The sequence below is a fragment of the Botrytis porri genome (assembly GCF_014898465.1).
Source record: "Botrytis porri strain MUCL 3234 chromosome Unknown BPOR_007, whole genome shotgun sequence".
Lineage (NCBI taxonomy): Eukaryota > Fungi > Ascomycota > Leotiomycetes > Helotiales > Sclerotiniaceae > Botrytis > Botrytis porri.
Window position 1 is genome coordinate 2474493 of NW_024066081.1, and position 17907 is coordinate 2492399.

The following is a 17907-nucleotide window of genomic DNA, read 5'->3' on the forward strand; positions in this document are numbered from 1 at the left end:
GATATAACAAGCTGACTTTAACTCAACACTGAATATGCATACTTAGATCCCTAGTTGGGTGTACAATGGCTGCATGGTACCAATGGCAATTCAGAGAAGAGTGGTGTCTACCAAATCTACGCCGATATCAAAGGATAATACACAAGTAATCAAGTTCGGCGAGCATACAGATCTCACCACACAGATAGATTTCTTCAGCCGTCCCGTTTGTCTCCTTCCGTCTTTGCGCCTATGTCCGAAATCCCGAATAGGTGTCTAGACCATTATCCAATGAGTACCTTTGAGCCGATGAAACATTGTTTATCTGAAACTGCTTGTTGTTGTCACGTGTTGAAATATACAATGGGGTACTGGGGTATGGATGTGTGGATTTTCGGGATGTACTATTGAAGATATCGGAACTCCACATTCTAGATCGATGAAACAAAGATGTGAATATCTCGAGGAATGTTATCTTCCGAGAGAAAGATAAAACATTTCAAAACAAATGGTAACATTTTTTCTTGCGTGAGTTATCACGACAGGAACAAAATACTCGATTGGAATAAACGGCATAGACGGAAAAAACAATGCAGTGAGAATTTATGAGGAGTATCTTCATTTCCCACGTGTATCGAATGAGATATGAAGGGGCTGAAAGCAATGTCCTTTCAAGGTTGCTGGTGAAAGCTGACGTTGATGTGTGAAGTAGCGTCAGCACGTTGACAGGTTGACGAATTTCGGACCTCCGCATGTCGGAGAATAAGTGATGATTACGAAACTCTTGGGTGCAGATTATCAAACAGATAGACTGAAAGGGATTGTTGACGTTTGAAAATGTTGTCAGCGCAAATAGTTTGGGTTGAAGATACTCGATGGGAGTTTCTTTTTGTTGAGATTCGATTCTGCACACCGGGGATGTGATGAAACCTAATGGGCGGAAAAATCCTTCCGGTTAATTCGTTACACCACAGGCGGAAAAATGGCGGAAATGGCATAATAAGCCGTACAGATGATATGCGTCAAGAGGCTTGATATCCTCTGATGCTATACGATACTTATCATGCGATAAGATGAAAATAGGCTTCGGCTGGTCGCGTTTACCTATTTATGGAATATTTGATATGTGGGTGCGGGATAAGGATATTAGATCCTGCATACTTGGCTTTCCATCTTTCTGCTTCGAATGGTATGGGTGTGATGTATGTAAAGATGAGGATCGCCGCATGGTTCAAGCCCTCTTACTGAAGCTCGAGATACACAACTTCTTTGGATTCTTTCATGTGGGTGTTGACTTGCAGTATGATTGCAGGATATACGTTATAGGCTGACTCTCTTCGCCTGTGAATCGAACCGGACTTTGATAAAAGAGTGAGCTGAGTTGGAGGAGAAGGATAAATTGAAAGTCAAGATGCCTTTTCAACTTCCTCCGCGTTCGAGGCTCGATCCTAAGAGACCTTTTTACCTTACCAGAACCAAAAGGATGCCACCATTTTCGACATTTTATATCTCGGAGGAGTCATTGGCGTTAGGAAATGAAACGGATGATACTATCGATAAGAGAAAAGTTAGAGAGAATGAGCCGGCTATTCCTACAGAATGGTCTCTCAGTGTATTACCTAGTGGTCGAAGATATCCGGGGAGTACCATTCGGTCCTCGATTAGGGGCCGTCGGGATCCCCAGTCTGATGAGGAATCTCTAACGGGAGCTGGCCGAAATCAATACAGGAACATAATCAAGTACCCATTGCCCGGTCCTTTGTCACCGCACCTTGCAGAGAACAGGAAACTATGGATCAAGATGTTTGTAGTCTTTTGTGTGCTTTTGATCACTACGATAATGGGCACAATGTCTATATATTGGGGCGGTGACCATTCATTACAATACAATATACCCGTCTTGACCATTGCAGTGATCGATTTTGATCATTCGGAAATCGGTACTTATCTCCAGGACATGGCGACAGCGGCACGAGCCAAAGATTACAATCGCTCGCTGGGATTCGTGAATCAAGATGGAACGTCCATATATGGCAATGTGGATAATGTTCACGCATCCTTGCACGATCAGAAATTCTGGGTGGGCATCGTAATCATGGAGAATGCTACGAATGCCATGAATCATGCGTATGAGATTGGGGATGAATTGTACGATCCGAATAGTGCAATTCACGTTTTCTACGAGGAAGCTAGGAATGCGCTGGTGATTGGAGGAGCAGTGTATCCGAAGTTACTCGACTTTTTAAACGAGTTTGTACTGGAATTCTCGAAGCAGAAGCAGAACGCTTTTCTACAGGGAACGGATGGGTCGGATATAAACGCTTTGCAGAGACAGGTTCGAAATCCTGTGGCAGCAGGATTTACGGTGTTCAATATGGCACCGGCAATACCATCGGTTCGTCGATATTCAGCTTCCCCCTTTATCTTGACCCTTATTTCAATACTAATATGCCTGAATGTAGACAGCCGAAGCTGCGACAGAGATTGGAACGATCTGTACGTATCTACCACAACTTTATTGATCCGACTATCCAACAGCAAGAGAAATCTTACTAACTCTTCTAAATCAGATCTTATCATCGTTTCTTTCCTCTCCGTCCTCATGTTCGACAAACTCAGCGATACAATCATGGGGACCATACCCATGAACATCTACTACATCTATCGCCTAGCCGTCCTCCCTATCGTCTTTCTCTTCCTCTCCCTCTTCTATCTAACCCTCTCATGCATGTGGCACATACCCTTCTCTCTCCACTTTGGGCCGGCCGGCTACCCCCTCTACTGGATGCTCTCCTGGATCTCCATGATGGCCTTCGGTCTCACGATCGAAAATATCAACAACATTCTCGGCATGCCTTTCACACCTGTTTTCTTCGTCTTCTGGGTCATCTCAAATGTGACAACCGGGTTCTATCCCACGGAAATGCTTAACGATTTTTACAAGTGGGGAATCGTGTGGCCACTGAGACATGATATGATGGGTGCCCGAGCGATTATTTATGGGACGAAAAATACATTGAGACAGAATTTTGGGGTGCTGATTGGATGGGTGCTGATTAGTTTGTTGTTGATGCCTGGGACATTGTGGGTACAGATGCGGAAGAAGAGAGCGATAAGGGAGGAGAAAAGTAGAGTGATCTTGGAGAAGGTTTGGGGGGCCCCGGGAAAGGAGAAAGGGGGGAGGTTGAAATTGCCGAAGCTAAGTCTGCCTAGTTGAAAGGATGGTGACGTGTTGTGATAAGATGAGATGAGCTATTTCGCATTTAGAGGACTTTTCTTTTGCATGCTTGTACATGTACATGTTCAATTTGCAAGCGTTCGCAGGCGTGAGAAATGATCGGTGTGATATTGATGCTGGTAAAGCAGGGCGTGACAATTATTAAAGAAAGAAAATATGATTACATTTCCGTTCCAATTTTGACATGAAGTAGAGATTAAGGTTGGAAAGTGTCGATAGTATTGTTAATGCTCCAACTCGAATCGAGGATTTTCTAGCGAATTTGAGGGAAATTCAGCTATTCGCAAGTCCCGCTTGCTTTATGTCTTTCTCTTCTGTTCTTGCCTCTCCCTTTTAGGTATTTCCTTAGTGGTGCTATACATAACCGATATATAAGGTACAAATAATGTAAGTATAGTATAAATATATTTACACTATGTAAACGATTTTATATAGTCTATCACCTTGTCTAATATTAACACTAAAAAATTTCTATATGATATATATAGTATATATAAAAATTTATTCGAAATATGATGTAATTTAACGCATTTTTAGAATTGGATTCTGAAATTAGAAATGATTTCAAATTCAAAAGAATCTTTAATAATATATTAGTTTAATAAATAATTAAATTAATACTGAAATTATAAGATTCATTTTTTTAAGATCATGTATACTACTACTTTACTATAGGGAAGATTAATTTAAATACAATTAATTAATAATCTAAAATAATATTCAATATTTATTTAAAAAAAATTAAATAAATAATGTTGTTGTTTAATATAAGCTTTATTAGAAGTATATAAAAAAGTTTATATCTGTTACGGGAGCTGCCTCTAGGGTCACGTAGAAGTGTCTAGAGATCTCTCGAGGTGGTTTAGACTAGACTTCAAGTAGGAATTCAATAAGGTTGTAACTGGTTGCAATTCTCGTAACTATAGTAATGAAACTAATGATTGTTCTTGAGCACGAAGCTCTACATTGTAATGAAATCTGTTCTCTTATATAGACCTTCCTGCTCTGCAGAACCTACAGTTCTGTCTTGCCTGGATCCTCTGGATCCTATGGATCTAGATGTTTATTCTTCGATCCCCTAGATCCTCTAGGTCCATCACGTGACTTCCTGACCATGTGACGCGGTATGTTGGATGCCGTCGTAACAATATCATATAAAAAGTTTATATTATATAAACAAAGTATATTATATAGAGAATTCTATAATATATGTACACTATGTAAATTCTCTACATAATATATACATCATATGAATTCTTTATATAATGTTTAATAACTCTAATACCTAGGTAAGATTAGACTAGTGGCTGCTATACATAGCACAGCCACCTCAAATCAGCCGCAACTCCTGTATCGTAGCCAATCTGAGCATCGCACATCTGAATTTCGTTATCAATCCCAAAGAAATCAGTAGCATACATCTCTGCTAAATCACCCTGCGCCCCCATTCCTCCTATAATTATCTGATCATCCGTAAGCACTGGCTGCGATGGTGACTGAAATCCAGTACTAGATTCGTCTTCGCGAGAGTCTCGATTGTATGGCCCGATAGTCATTAGCTTCTCAACGTATACGTTGTTACTATCCTTTTGGGCTTTGAGCAGTTGTTGCCGATACAGATTAATCGCGGTGCTGAATCGAAGAAGGATATCATGGTATTGTTCTGCTTGGGGACTTAACCGGGCAAGCTTTTTAAGCACAGTACAGGCGTGATCGAAGGATCTATGGATATGGGTCGGGGCGTCGCCTTCTACGAGGAGGGAGAAGCCGAGTACAAGTCCGGCGGAAAAAAGCCAAGCTATAAGGATACACATATTGTCAAGTAGAACATTACCGAGAAATGCTTCGTACGATAGCTCTACCATAAAATGAGCAGATTGTACACAAGCATCCGAGAATTGAACGATTTTCTCCCTTTCACTGGAACTCATCGGAGGTACCTCGTTTATTCTCTTAGACTTGCTAGAACTATTCCTCTGTAGTTGGAACATGACATGTGAGATGAGGAATTGTCGCGTTACCATTATGATGCCTATGTAATAAGTGCATGAAACATGGATATTGCCAATCGTAGTCTCACAATAGTCGCCTTCAAATGCGGGATCAGGTACACTGCGAAGTGCTGAAGGTAGGGCCTCACTCCATTCTCGCAGCATTTGAAGATAAGTATCAGCGGACTGCACGTCGACGCGACTAGATTTGGCAAACTTGTGTACGATGGTTTCGATGATAGATGAAGATTCGTAGGCTGCATAAAGAGCTAATGTTCGATGGTCTATATCTTCGGGGTTTGAGCTATCTATCTCGTATTCGTCTCTTTCTATTGATGGTATACTACTAGGGCGTGCAAGAATGGAGCTGCATAGCAAATCAAGAACGCGGGAGCTCATCCAAATACGGCGCCTGCCAATTCAATCAGCAAATGTAAGATATTGATTGACTTCCACAAAGTTGTAAATATAAGCCTACCTAGCAGCACGTTCTTCGGGGGGTACTCGAGGATGTTGATGTGGAACGTGCAACCCAAGAATAGTTGCAGATTTGGAGGCAATGCCGATATACATAAAAGCTGTGTTCCTACGGCATGCCCCGAGCATATACATTGCCATCAATAAAAACAACTTGACCATAGATAATGAGGGATTCTCCAGCATATCAAGAAAGGCCATTTGCTGGGCTTGAGCAAAATACCTTTTCGCAAGTTGAATTTCGGACGCATCCTTGCCTCGAGATTGAGCCCCTATTGCTATCATCAGAAAAAGACAAGCGAGATCTTCTCGTTGTGAGCGGGAGCTCGGAGAAGAACTGGCAGCATCGGTTTTGATGGCCAACAATTTAGAAATATCATCTCGTGAGAAGAGATGAAGAATACCATTCGACTAAGCAAGGTGTGGAATTAGTGTCTTGTGGCCACGGGAAAGGACAGAACTTGGGGCCCCACTGCTCTCATAAAGCAAGCAATCAGATTTTGCTTTTCTTCGAGATCTAAATCATCTTCAAAGGGGCTGTTGTTTCTAGAGATCTCGACTTCTAACATCACATTACTCTCCCGGCGTTCAGTAAAAACGGAAGTTCCAATATATCGCTTAAGCGTAGTTTGAAGAAAGTGTAGGAACGAAATAGCAGCAATGTTACCCACATAAACTATCAAATGTGTCAGCTCTAGCTTACCCTTACATCAAGAAAAGTTTGAAGAAAAGGAGCCGCCGCCAACCTTGTTCGCCTTGGGAGCTCTGCAACATCGTAGAACGTTGACATGGTGAAGAATCACGAGTACTAGCCCGCGTGGTGTTTCGACTATTGGTGTTCTCGCCCGAAAGAAGCGGGTCAACTGATGGCTCAAGACGCTGGATAGAAGCGGTATCAATAGTCTGCCGTGAAGACTGGACGTTTCTTTCCTCGGGAGAGGGTTGCCCAGGCCGAAATTGAGTCAAAGTCGGGGAATTCACATTTCTGGTAACGTGATCTAGTGAATGCCCCGATACTCTTTGGCGTCGTGAACTGGGAGAGGATAGGGGAGAAGATGGCGGATATCGGCAGGAATCGGTACGACCTTTCGTTACACATGACAAACAAGGGAGGTTTGCATCGCAACGCTTCTTTGAACTTTTGCAAGGAACGCAAGCTCTCGCCGCGCGAGCTCGTTTATCGGGATGTACTCTTGGGCGAGGCATTGCCGGCGGAACATTACCGCGCAATTTGTGCGGGGATCATGAGCGAGTTCTCCACGGTTAAGTCTCCGTCGCCTTGATCGAATTTGCTGCAAAAGTACGATATGGATGGATTGATACCAACTACCAAGCCAATAATTGTGTGTCGGAGTGAATGTTGTTGACGTGAAATCGGAAAGAATCTCTCTGTTTCGGAAGAGGGAATGTGGAGCAGGCCCTCAAAGTGGGGTATGGGTGTCGTTATAGTGGGAATTGTAGGTATCTAGCTGTGGGTCGCTTATCTTCCTCCAATTATAAGCAATTAATCTGATCGGCAGGTGGGGTTAGAGGATGTTGTCAACAAAATATAGAACTAGCTGGGTACATTCCGCTGCGTGTCGGATCAACCGCTCTTTTTCTCTCGTGTCGGCAATGTCAAACACATAGGAGATCCTCGATAACTAGAGCCAATGTTCGGTCAATCATTGGGGCTCTTGAGCCCAGATGGCATCGGGCCGCATCGAGGCTTGACGATACATTTTATCGATTATTCACACTACTTGATATGCACCGTTTTAGGGCTCGTTTGGATGTCAATTCCGGTCAGAATCCATCGAATTTTCCGCTTTTTTTTTTTGCTACAGCAGATTCTGCGGTAGTACTTCTCTGTTCTAAAAAAAAAGATGATTTTTCATTTTCATTTTTCTACTTATATACCAATTCTATCATAAAATCCATTCAAATTTATAAAATAAAAGAAAGTAAAATATAATATAGTTTATTAGTGAATGGATTATATTAGTAAGTGAATTACTTTAAAAATATAAATAAAAAAAGTATATAGTTATACATAAACGAACTTTATATGTAAAATAAGTAATTCGCATATTAATATAATTTATTTATTAATAAACCATATTATATATATTATATAAATTCCGTTATTTTATATTCAAATAGAAATATAAAATCCGTCATCAAAATGAACGAAATATCCGATAGAATCTGACCGGATTTGTACATCCAAACTAGCCCTTAGCTATTGACCATATATATATCCATTCACAATTTTCAACATACTTCTATCACTCAATCAAATCACAGCTCAACTTACACATCCTTGATTTAAAGTACTCATTGAACATATCGATCTAGCGAGCGGCTACTATCCACCAATTTCATATATTCTTACTTAGGATCTTTACCAAGAAACAAACCTTTCGTTTTCTCCCCGGCTCTAGAAAGCGAGATTAGAAGCTTTAGTCCCCTCACAACAAAAATGCCCGCTCAACCCGGATTCAGGTCGTTAGATATTGGTGTAGTAGGGGGTGGAATTGGAGGTTTGAGTACTGCTATTGCTTTGCGTCGTGCTGGACATCGGGTCACAATATACGAACGGGCAGATTACGCTGGAGAAGTTGGTGCTTCAGTATCTTGCGCTGCTAATGGCACGAAATGGTTACATGAATGGGATGTCCCGGTTGAAAAGGGAGATCCTGTCATCTTGAAGAAGCTGATTCGACGTGATTGGAAAACTGGAGAGCCTGATTCTGTGTACGATCTCGACGATTATGAAGAGAAATGGGGACACGTAAGTTCCTAACACTGATCAAAGCTTGAGATAGTAGGGACTGATGTGGTTGTGATAGGTTTACAACATGTTTCACAGGCAATATATGCACGCTATGCTTATGGATAGTGCTGTAGCTGAACCAGAAAAGCCAGGAGTGCCAGCTAAGTTACTCGTCAATCACAAGGTAAACATACTTGACTAGACTGAGACTAGATTTGGACCTTTTTAACTGACCATACTTTGGTAGTGCTCTGGCCTTGACTTTGAAACCGGGACTATTACATTTGAAAATGGAAATACTGCAGTACATGACGTTGTCATTGGAGCTGACGGTATTGGATCCGCAATTCGTTCCTTCATTGGCATCAAAGTTGAGAGGAGAGTGGCCGATGCCAGCTGTCTCCATGCCAATGTAGACACCGAGGAAGCAGTGAAGCTTGGTCTGGTTGATTACTCGCAGAATAGTGCACTCGAATACTGGGGAGGTCTGAACACCCATTACAAGATTGTTCTTTCACCTTGTAATGGCGGTAAACTACTATCTTATTACTGTTTCTTTCCAAGAGAAAAGGGCGATTATTCCAACCAGGCATGGGGTGCAAAGGGAAAAGTGGAAGAACTTCTGGCTCCTTTCCCAGATCTGGACCCCCAAGTTTACAAACATTTGTCAATCGGAAAAGATGTTGCTCCCTGGAGATTATGGATTCACGAACCCTATCCATACTGGCAAAAAGGCAATGCTTGTGTCATAGGAGATGCTGCTCACCCTGTAAGTCGTGACCAAGCTGGCTTTAAGCACTTTTGGAACTAATCAGTACTACAGATGATGCCAGATCAAAGTCAAGGAGCATGCATGGCCATCGAAGATGCAGCAGCTCTTGGCATTGTTTTCAGCGACAAACATTTCAACGGCGATGTGCAAGAGGCCTTGAAAGTTTATGAGCAAGTCAGGAAACCCCGTGCAACCCGGGTACAAGCGGCTGCTGCAAAGGCACGAGAGAACATCAATGAGCGTATTGGTGAGCTTGCCTAACTTTCAGCACATTTCTATCTCCGCCTATCTCAGCAACAACAGCTAACCCGTCTGCAAATCTTAGGTTTCTCAAGTAATACCAACTCAGCAGTATACACAGTTTCGGACGAGAAGGCAAAATTGACGATTGAAGAAATGAACGCGTAAGTCATCTATTTGCTTTGATCAGACGAACCTCCATTAACATCTGAACAGATATGACATGCACGATGATGTCCTAAAAAATTATGCGCAAGTCAGAGGAGAGGTTTCTTGAATGAAAAAGATGCATTTCTTGGAATCTTTTGGCAGGGGAATAACCAATAGATGGCTCCAAATGCGTTCCTCATTTTATACATAGGCACATTTAGTATCGGAGTTTTGGTGTTGGGCTAGTGAATGCATATAGTCGATCTTTTGATTTTTCGATTATATCCACATAAAGAATGTTTCTAACTCACTAGATAGTTCTGAAATCTAGAGTTGTTCGCTGTCTAATAATGTTATCATACTGTGCAACCAACTTTTTGCGAGTCTTTCTGCTTATAATGTAGGAGAATTTATCTTGGCAAGAGTGACATTGTATCTGTTGTCGAAATACTTGACAACAACAGGACGACAAAGTTAAAAGGGAGTTTCACAAGGACCCAAAATATGCATCAACTTGGAGAAAAATGAGTGTCTCCGTGTTGGGGTTCATCAAACTCGGAATGATCAGATATTATTCCTTGGAAAACCTTGCTAAAACTCGCGTCTTCGATGAGAGGGTGCCATATAGTCTATGACAGGTATGTTAGCATTGATTTGATACAAAAAGACGGATGAGGGAAGAACAATAAACCCGATCAATGTCCAACTTGTTCGGATTCTCACACATCCCTTCCTCGGGCAACAACCCATCATTCAAATGCTGAGTTGGCTCAAATGATATCGATTCTATTCCTAAAAATAGATTGCCTATTGAGTCAAAGAGATCCACGTTTGACTCTAGCCTAACACTCCTTCAAAAAAGTTCAACTGCTTTAATTTCCATGTAATAATTCCCAAAAGTTATATACAAAAAGACCGGTCGAGATTACGACTATCTGAGGCCAGAACCAACCATTCATTCTCATCCTCTTTCCCAACTTCCCTAATATCACCCTCAATCCTTTATTTCCTCATTCTGATCTTTAAACCCATCAAGTTTGAACAATGTTTTGGCATTATCCCTTCCAATGTCCATCTTGACCTTGGGACTCAAGTCCAACCCGTCAAACCAAGTACACGCATCCTCATAACACTCAAATGGATAATCCGTCGAAAACATAATGTGATCGGACCCTAACTCTTCAATACAATACTTCAATGTCGACGTCGAAAAATGTCCACTGGTTGTAATCCAGATATTCTCGCGGAAATAATCATAAATGCTCTTCTTAATCGGCATTCCCAATGGTTTCTTGATATCCTCAAACCAATGATTTATACGCCACAAATCAAAAGGAATGTGTTCCCCCAAGTGTCCAACAATAACCTTCAATTTAGGATTTCGATCAAAGACGCCATTCACTACCATTCCCATCAAATGTAACGAAACATTGTTCGCAAAACTCAATGGAGGCCCAATCAACCACTTACGATCCGCCCACAACGTATCAAACACCTTTCCCGTAGGCTGTTTAGGGTGCAAATAAAAGGGAACATCCAGATCCACACACTCTTGCCAGAAAACATCCCATTCGGGTTGATCGTAGAAAACAATCGATTCGCCATCACTAGCGATCTGGTTATCATTGACTAGCGCTCCTTTAAACCCAAATTCGGTTACGCATCTCCTCAACTCTTTCGCTGCCACAGTCGGATCATGCATGGGTAATGCGGCAAAAGATCCATAACGATCCGGATAATCCTTAATCTGCTCGTGGATGTAATCATTGGTCAGAGCAGCAACACGGAGAGCTTCAGCTGGATCGACAATATCTTGGATTCCAGGTGCGGTATAACTGAGTATATGGAAGCCGACGCCATGTTTGTCGGCATATTCGAGACGTATGTTTTTCACATCACTGATTTCTCGAACGTGCTTTTCTGCGTCGACGGCGAAGAGACCTGCCCACCATTTGGCCTTTTCGGCGAATTCGGGGAGGTTGAAATGGTCTTCGATGGTGATTTTTCCCAACATGTTGAGAGTGACTTTGCAATTGTTGTTGGACTTAAAATAAGGAGTTAGATGCTCTGAGAATTGAAAATAAAATACTTGCGTTCAGATTGATATAACATATAAGAATCTATCTCAATTCTAATAATCTGGGGTAAATCGATAGCCCGCTAGCGGAAAGGAGCACTTGACTCCGGCCCGCCCCCTTTTCCCCGCAACGTGGGAAAGAACAAAGTCGATATGTCTACCGGCTGTTGAATAATCAGCTCAGCTAACTCAGCCATACTGCTGCGGCTGTCGGCACGATTTTGAAACGCATTCAAAGGCTATTAAGGTTTTGTATTTCGTATGATACGAACAAGACATCGTCATAGCTTACTTAGTAGGTAATGTGGTTGATGTGGCTCGCGACTGACAGAAAAAACCGAACACTAAACCTACAAAATAAGCGAAAATCTGAAAATGAATCTTTTCAAAATTGAACGTTGATTCAATTTTGTATTTTAAATCCTTTTAAATTATCTGGTGAAACTTGTTAGCTAATAAATAATTACTATTAGAGATTTGAAAAGGTTATCTTGAATATTTGTTTATTTATAAAGTTTTAATTAAGGTGTAAATTTTTAGTGTTCGGTTTTTTCTGTCGGTCGCGAGTGCGGTTGATGTATATAAGCGGCCCGCAGTGTAGCGGATGAGGTACGGGGAAAAATGAAGCGGATATGGACGTGCAAAGAAGAATGAATCATAAATAAAGCCATCCCACTTTTCTAATGATTCATCATAAATTACATATCGTCGGCAATACTGACAAAATCTTTCAATGTTGCATATCTGAATTGACTCGTTTTTTTCTCGCTGGGGAACTTCAAGAGCCTAAGTCTCCCCCTTGCAATTTGTTGCACATCTAAACAATGAAACGTAATACGGAAGTGGGGATTTAATATATTTTGATTATTTAAAAGTAATATGTTGCAAGTCTTAAAAATTGAGTTTGAATCGCGGATTACGAAAGATTTGAGGCTTGTAGGTGAAATTTGAGGTGAGCTGAAGCATCGTAAGAGGAACTGTTTGTCATACTATATCGTCTCGCGATTTCCTTCACTCTCTTTGCTATGGACGCATAATTTCCTTTTAAACTTGTTTAATAGCGTTATTCTGGCCAGTAAAGAAGGTATAAAATAATATCATAACCATATCAAGTTAATTCCCACCAACAACGATATCAGGATGTAGCGTTTTCGTCCCGTAAACAGGCTTTTTAGTGATATCAAGCGGCATAGCCACAACCTCATCGCCAACAACAACTTTGAGAGTAGATAAAGAAGTTGGATTTAATGGCGTATTGTCAAGCTTGAAGTTTTTCAGCAGAATGTCCTAATTACTCGACACCAAAAAGAAATATTCAAAGAGAAAACTCACCAGCTGTGCTCTCCACCTCAAGTTCTTTTTCAAGAATTCTTCTGTCCCTTCTCCATTCCCATCTCCATCATGCCCCTTGTAACTACCTCCAATAGTAGGCTCCCTTAGGATAACAATCTCATCATAGGCCAATGCTTTCGTCGCATCATTAGAAACAGCACCCGGCGGAGGTAAAATCACTAGACTCCCTACCAAACTTTCACTTCTTCCCCACTCCTCCGGATTCTCTGGTATCTTGCCTAAGAAAAGTCGAATAATAAACCGCTGGCCTTGAAGATCCAATTTAGAGACACTGAGTACTGCGGTCCATTCTCGTAGTGTTTTGTTCGTGCTTGGTCCTTCATTGTGTTTTTCTGAGGAAAGTTCTCGACTCTCAAAATTCCTCTTCTTGATCTTTGAATTGCTTCCATCGGCGTTATATAATGTATTTACTCTTCCTGCTACATAGCTTGTCATTTGTGCAGTTGTCATATTCCAATCCATAATTTCTGGATAACTATATCCAAATTGCGACATCGATCTGCAAGAATTCGATGTGTAGAAGGTGGAACTAGTGATAGCAAAGGGCTTCAAAGGAGAGGAGGCTGTATCGATGGTCCCAGGAACGATGGTGTACGTGCCATACCAGTCAATTAAGCCCGTGATGAATGTAGAAGGATTAATGGCTTGATACATGGAGAGAACCCGGTCGACGTTCGCATGGTGGAGCCAGCTATCCAGGTCAGCCGCTGTGTATCACTTTCAATAGATAGGGAATCTCAATATGAATGGAAAGAGAAGATGGGCTTTTACAATATAGGATCAAATCCAGAATAGCTCAGAAAGGACATATGCCCATAAGCACCTCCCACAAGAACGTGTACCGCGCCGTGCGGTGACTCTATACTCGCCCCCGAAACTGCCATCGTGGCAAAGCTATTGAAATTGCTCGATTTCATGATTGCTGTCCACTATCATCTCTCTCATCAGCATTCTGTTCTTTCTTTCTTATTCTTGATTCTATGCCGCCATGTAATTCACGAGACAGAGCCCAAGAAAACGTCACCAAAAAAAAAAAAGCTTACCACTTGATCTCCCAACCCTGCGTTTTGCAAATTCGTGTTTGCAGCGTTGAAATCACTTTGTCCATTACCTAGGTTATCTGGATTTCTCACCGTCCAATTGTACTGTGCCATATAACCATCACTGTCCCCAGGAGGAAATTGTTGCTGATTGAGTGGTTTATTCTGGAAGTTGTAACGGAAGAGCGGATTGTTTACATAGGCAGTGGCGCCAGAGGGGAGTACGATAGAGACAGTGGCGACATTGGTGATACTAGGCATGCTAGGGCTAGCACCCCAGTCCCAAAAAGGTATGCGGAGGTTATCAGCAGCAGCTTGGTAGGCAGGATAAAGCGTAGATATATAGGTTTTTGCAATAGTTTGAGCATAGCTAGCGAGAACTTGCTACAGTTAGAGACGAAATGTGAGTCATTTGCTTTCAGCGTGAGAGTGCAGGGAGATTTACCTCGAAGAGTGCTAGGTAGGGACGATGCCATGTAGTGAACAACACCGAATCTATACTGCATATTAACACTTATTCCTAGATCTAGAGCTGGGTTGTCTGACCATGTGTACAATACCCGGTGGTTGGAGCCGCGATCGCTTGATTTACGCCATCCCAAGCAACATATGGTCGACCGTGAATACCTACAGAAAACCTCAAGGTCAATACTGCAGGTGATTTTGCACGCTTAGAATTTCGAGCCCATCGAGCTCATATGAATAGTATTCGAGATTACTCACCCGCCAGTTGAAAGTAGGAGAGCCCATCAGTGTATTCGTTTGCAGCTTGCATGGCAAGAAGAGCTTGAATATATAGCGACCTTGATACGTCGAAATCAACAACTGAATGGTAAAATGATGCGTATTCAAAACATCTATTGTAAGGAAGCTTACCATTGTGGGACGTTATTCTGCAAATCTTCGATATCTTGTCTGAAAGGCCGAGCCTTTGTATTCGAGTTGATACCAGTTGTCACCCCCGTTATGGGAAAATACTGAGCATTGCCATAGGTGATGAAGATAGAACATGCAAGCAATCCCAAGGGGACATGCGAGTGCTTGATTATCATTATCGCTCTTTGAAGGCTCTGCGGTGAAAGTTTTAGAGTAAATATAGTACGACATAAACTCAAGGAAGAGTATACGTACCTACAAAACCATTCATATATGAAGTTTCAAGCAGAGCAAACAGCAGAATACAAAACAAATCGGAACTTCAGCCTCGGTCGTAAGGATGAAGGTCGACCAAACGGATGTCGCAAAAGATTGCGTCCATATCCATAAATGCAGTGGATATTAGAACATGCCATACCCACGAGTTACATCTCTCTCCGAGTAACACGAAATAATTGAATACAACAATAGATACGATATTGCATAGCTAGTTCAAAAAAGAAAGTCTTTAATGGTACAAGAACCTCGGGATTGCCCTCGTCACACGAGAATGATTCAAAATGACGACTTCGTAGATTTATTATGTGTCAGAAACGCCAACCTCTTTCAACGGCGATGCGAGCTTTCAGTGCTAATGTATAAAGAAGGGTACGTTCGGGTTCTCCAAGGATATAATGATGTGTACCATGCAAAAGTCTCCAACCACGTATGGATTGACTCACACCTACTGTGGACTCGACCGATCTCCCGATGCGGTCGTCTAAGATCTCCGTGTGTTGCGGAAACGTTACATTTGCAATGAATGTTGTTTTTCGGATAACCTTGAAAAATGTGTGCAAGAACAGGTCGACTTAATAACAATTTAGTAGGTGCTATGTCCCTGAAAAATTACTCAAGTCATGAGCCAGAAGAACGCGTAATCTCAAATGAATCACGAATCTTGAAGAAATTCAACGACTGCAGGCCGGCCACCCTTATATGCCAGTTGCCGTCGATAGAGGCTGTGGCACGTTGGCACGACATCGCGGAAATACAGACCGACGAATATCCATTCTCAGCTCTCTTCTAATCGGATATGAACCTTTCCAAACTTCATGAAGCTGTGCATGTGGAAAGGATATCTTCCGAACACTTAGACTTCTAAGTTTTGTCCTTTTTATCACTAAAACCGCTTGACAGCACAATACGAACTTCTACGTCTCAGAGCCAATGTAGTGTACAATATTGCACATCTAGAACATTCATGCCCACTGCTTTTTTATTTTGCCATTCAACACAAGATCATGTGCAATAGTTTTCGGAGCGAGGAAAATCATGCTCGTCGCTACGCCATATCAAACCATGGAAGGATTTTAAACTTCTCGCACGGCCATTTTCTCCTTTCCTTACGCTGGTTGATAGCTAAGGAACAATCAAATTTACGTTACCATAGGTCTAATTGAAGCTCGCTCCCATTGTCAAGAATAGAGCATGTGAGAGTGAAGCCCACTGCACCAATTCTTATGAATACACCATCAATGACACTGCTAATACTCCTGTAGTACACCTACCGTATATGCTAAATTGTCAAATCTTAGTTACAACTCCACTTTGCGTAGCATACACGATATGCACATTGAACATAAAATTCCAACACTAACTAAGCACTGTATCCATAGCATCTATTCTAATAAACACTTTGCATGAATAATCTGTGGGCGCTGCAGCTACACCGTTTTTGCTGAGTATATAAATTGCCGTCAATAATAATAAAAACGGTACTACCGTTGGAAAGATTTTAGCGGCTCGAATATAAACCATCAGTCTAGAAAGTCTCTAGCATTTTGGTTCCTGTGCTTTGAGCATGGTAGTATATTTTTCCGACTTCTTGTGTAAGAATTTAGAGACCGATGGAGTGTATAATTGTGCTAGATCGTGAAGTATGATGGATCGTAAGGTCCTTGATAGGAATCCAATGACAGAAGATATATATTGGAGCGTTGCCTTGGAAAATCTCTGCAACTCAGTCAATGCAACGAGAACATTTTGATACTTTAGACCTACAAACTCAGATGATCAGAGCTGTATAATCCAAAAAGCCCTATCAATTTCAATGATTGTTTGTGCTAGTATCACTCAAAGTACATCCGTTTCTGGAAGCGCCGAAGGAAAAGATTCGTCGCACCAAGGCGGATGAAAGCACTTGCTTGAAAAGAGTGGTTAGGAATGACTACATGACTTCATTTGATATCATTCGATGGTGGCCACGATTCTCCATGTACCTACCTCGAGCCTGCCTATTTATCGGAAGTCACTCGGACGGACTCAAAATGTGGGGTGTACACTGCAGGCGCGAAAAATAACCAGTTCAAGCTCAAGAACAAAAACCTCAAGACACCAAGGATACATAAAATCAAGCAACCCAAGACAATTGAAGTACAATGATTGCAATAAAGCTAGAAGAGACAGTACTGTACTGTGATCAGTATATCTTCCTGCTTATGAAGCGCGCAAATGACCATTTTTCAGTCATAAACAAGTGTTGAGAGAATCGACGACGAAAAACATGAAGGCCAATTCATGACACTCCGGGAGAAATTACTCGGAGTACACCGAATATCAGAGGTACCGTGTAATCGCTTGCTGCGCGCGACATTCCGATCGCGATATGAAGGAGCAGGATGTATCATATTCTCATATCTCATAAAGCCTGCGGCCCAAGTGGGTGTGTGGTGTGCAAGAAGGTCCGACGTATTCGAAGAAGTGAATTGCGACGGATGTCAGTCAATCAGTCATGCTTTCACTCTCTGATTTTTCATCATTATGAAAGAGGCCCAATTTTCAAAATGAAGCGTTTGTCACATGCAATACAAATAGACTGGAGTATAGACATTTCATCTTCCCCAAGGTTCTTGCGAGTGTTTACGTCTGTTCTGACATGTGGTCACGAGTCACGTGAGAAATCCAAAGGTCCTCACAA

At 41.8% G+C, this 17907-nt stretch overlaps 5 protein-coding genes across 5 annotated transcripts; 2 read left to right on the forward strand and 3 right to left on the reverse strand.

Moving 5' to 3' along the window:
* The first annotated feature begins 995 nt into the window (after positions 1–995).
* EAF01_006078 (uncharacterized protein) lies at positions 996–3378 on the forward strand. The gene is made up of 3 exons (XM_038914332.1): positions 996–2374; positions 2442–2475; positions 2550–3378. Exons 1-3 carry the CDS (start codon positions 1391–1393, stop codon positions 3194–3196), a joined length of 1665 nt encoding a protein of 554 aa, XP_038770781.1. The 5' UTR covers positions 996–1390; the 3' UTR covers positions 3197–3378.
* A 1149-nt stretch (positions 3379–4527) lies between these two features.
* EAF01_006079 (uncharacterized protein) lies at positions 4528–6891 on the reverse strand (the record flags this gene model as incomplete). The annotated part of the gene is made up of 4 exons (XM_038914333.1): positions 4528–5620; positions 5687–6096; positions 6159–6361; positions 6432–6891. The coding sequence occupies 4 exons, from the start codon at positions 6889–6891 to the stop codon at positions 4528–4530; spliced, it is 2166 nt and encodes a 721-aa protein (XP_038770782.1).
* A 1255-nt stretch (positions 6892–8146) lies between these two features.
* On the forward strand, positions 8147–9729 carry EAF01_006080 (uncharacterized protein; the record flags this gene model as incomplete). The annotated part of the gene is made up of 6 exons (XM_038914334.1): positions 8147–8458; positions 8517–8624; positions 8688–9209; positions 9264–9459; positions 9538–9616; positions 9669–9729. The coding sequence occupies 6 exons, from the start codon at positions 8147–8149 to the stop codon at positions 9727–9729; spliced, it is 1278 nt and encodes a 425-aa protein (XP_038770783.1).
* An 867-nt stretch (positions 9730–10596) lies between these two features.
* Positions 10597–11616, reverse strand: EAF01_006081 (uncharacterized protein; the record flags this gene model as incomplete). Its single annotated transcript, XM_038914335.1, has 1 exon — positions 10597–11616. The coding sequence occupies one exon, from the start codon at positions 11614–11616 to the stop codon at positions 10597–10599; it is 1020 nt and encodes a 339-aa protein (XP_038770784.1).
* A 1176-nt stretch (positions 11617–12792) lies between these two features.
* EAF01_006082 (uncharacterized protein) lies at positions 12793–15124 on the reverse strand (the record flags this gene model as incomplete). The annotated part of the gene is made up of 8 exons (XM_038914336.1): positions 12793–12942; positions 13012–13723; positions 13804–13961; positions 14076–14456; positions 14518–14567; positions 14619–14723; positions 14796–14875; positions 14949–15124. 8 exons carry the CDS (start codon positions 15122–15124, stop codon positions 12793–12795), a joined length of 1812 nt encoding a protein of 603 aa, XP_038770785.1.
* Positions 15125–17907: the final 2783 nt, after the last annotated feature.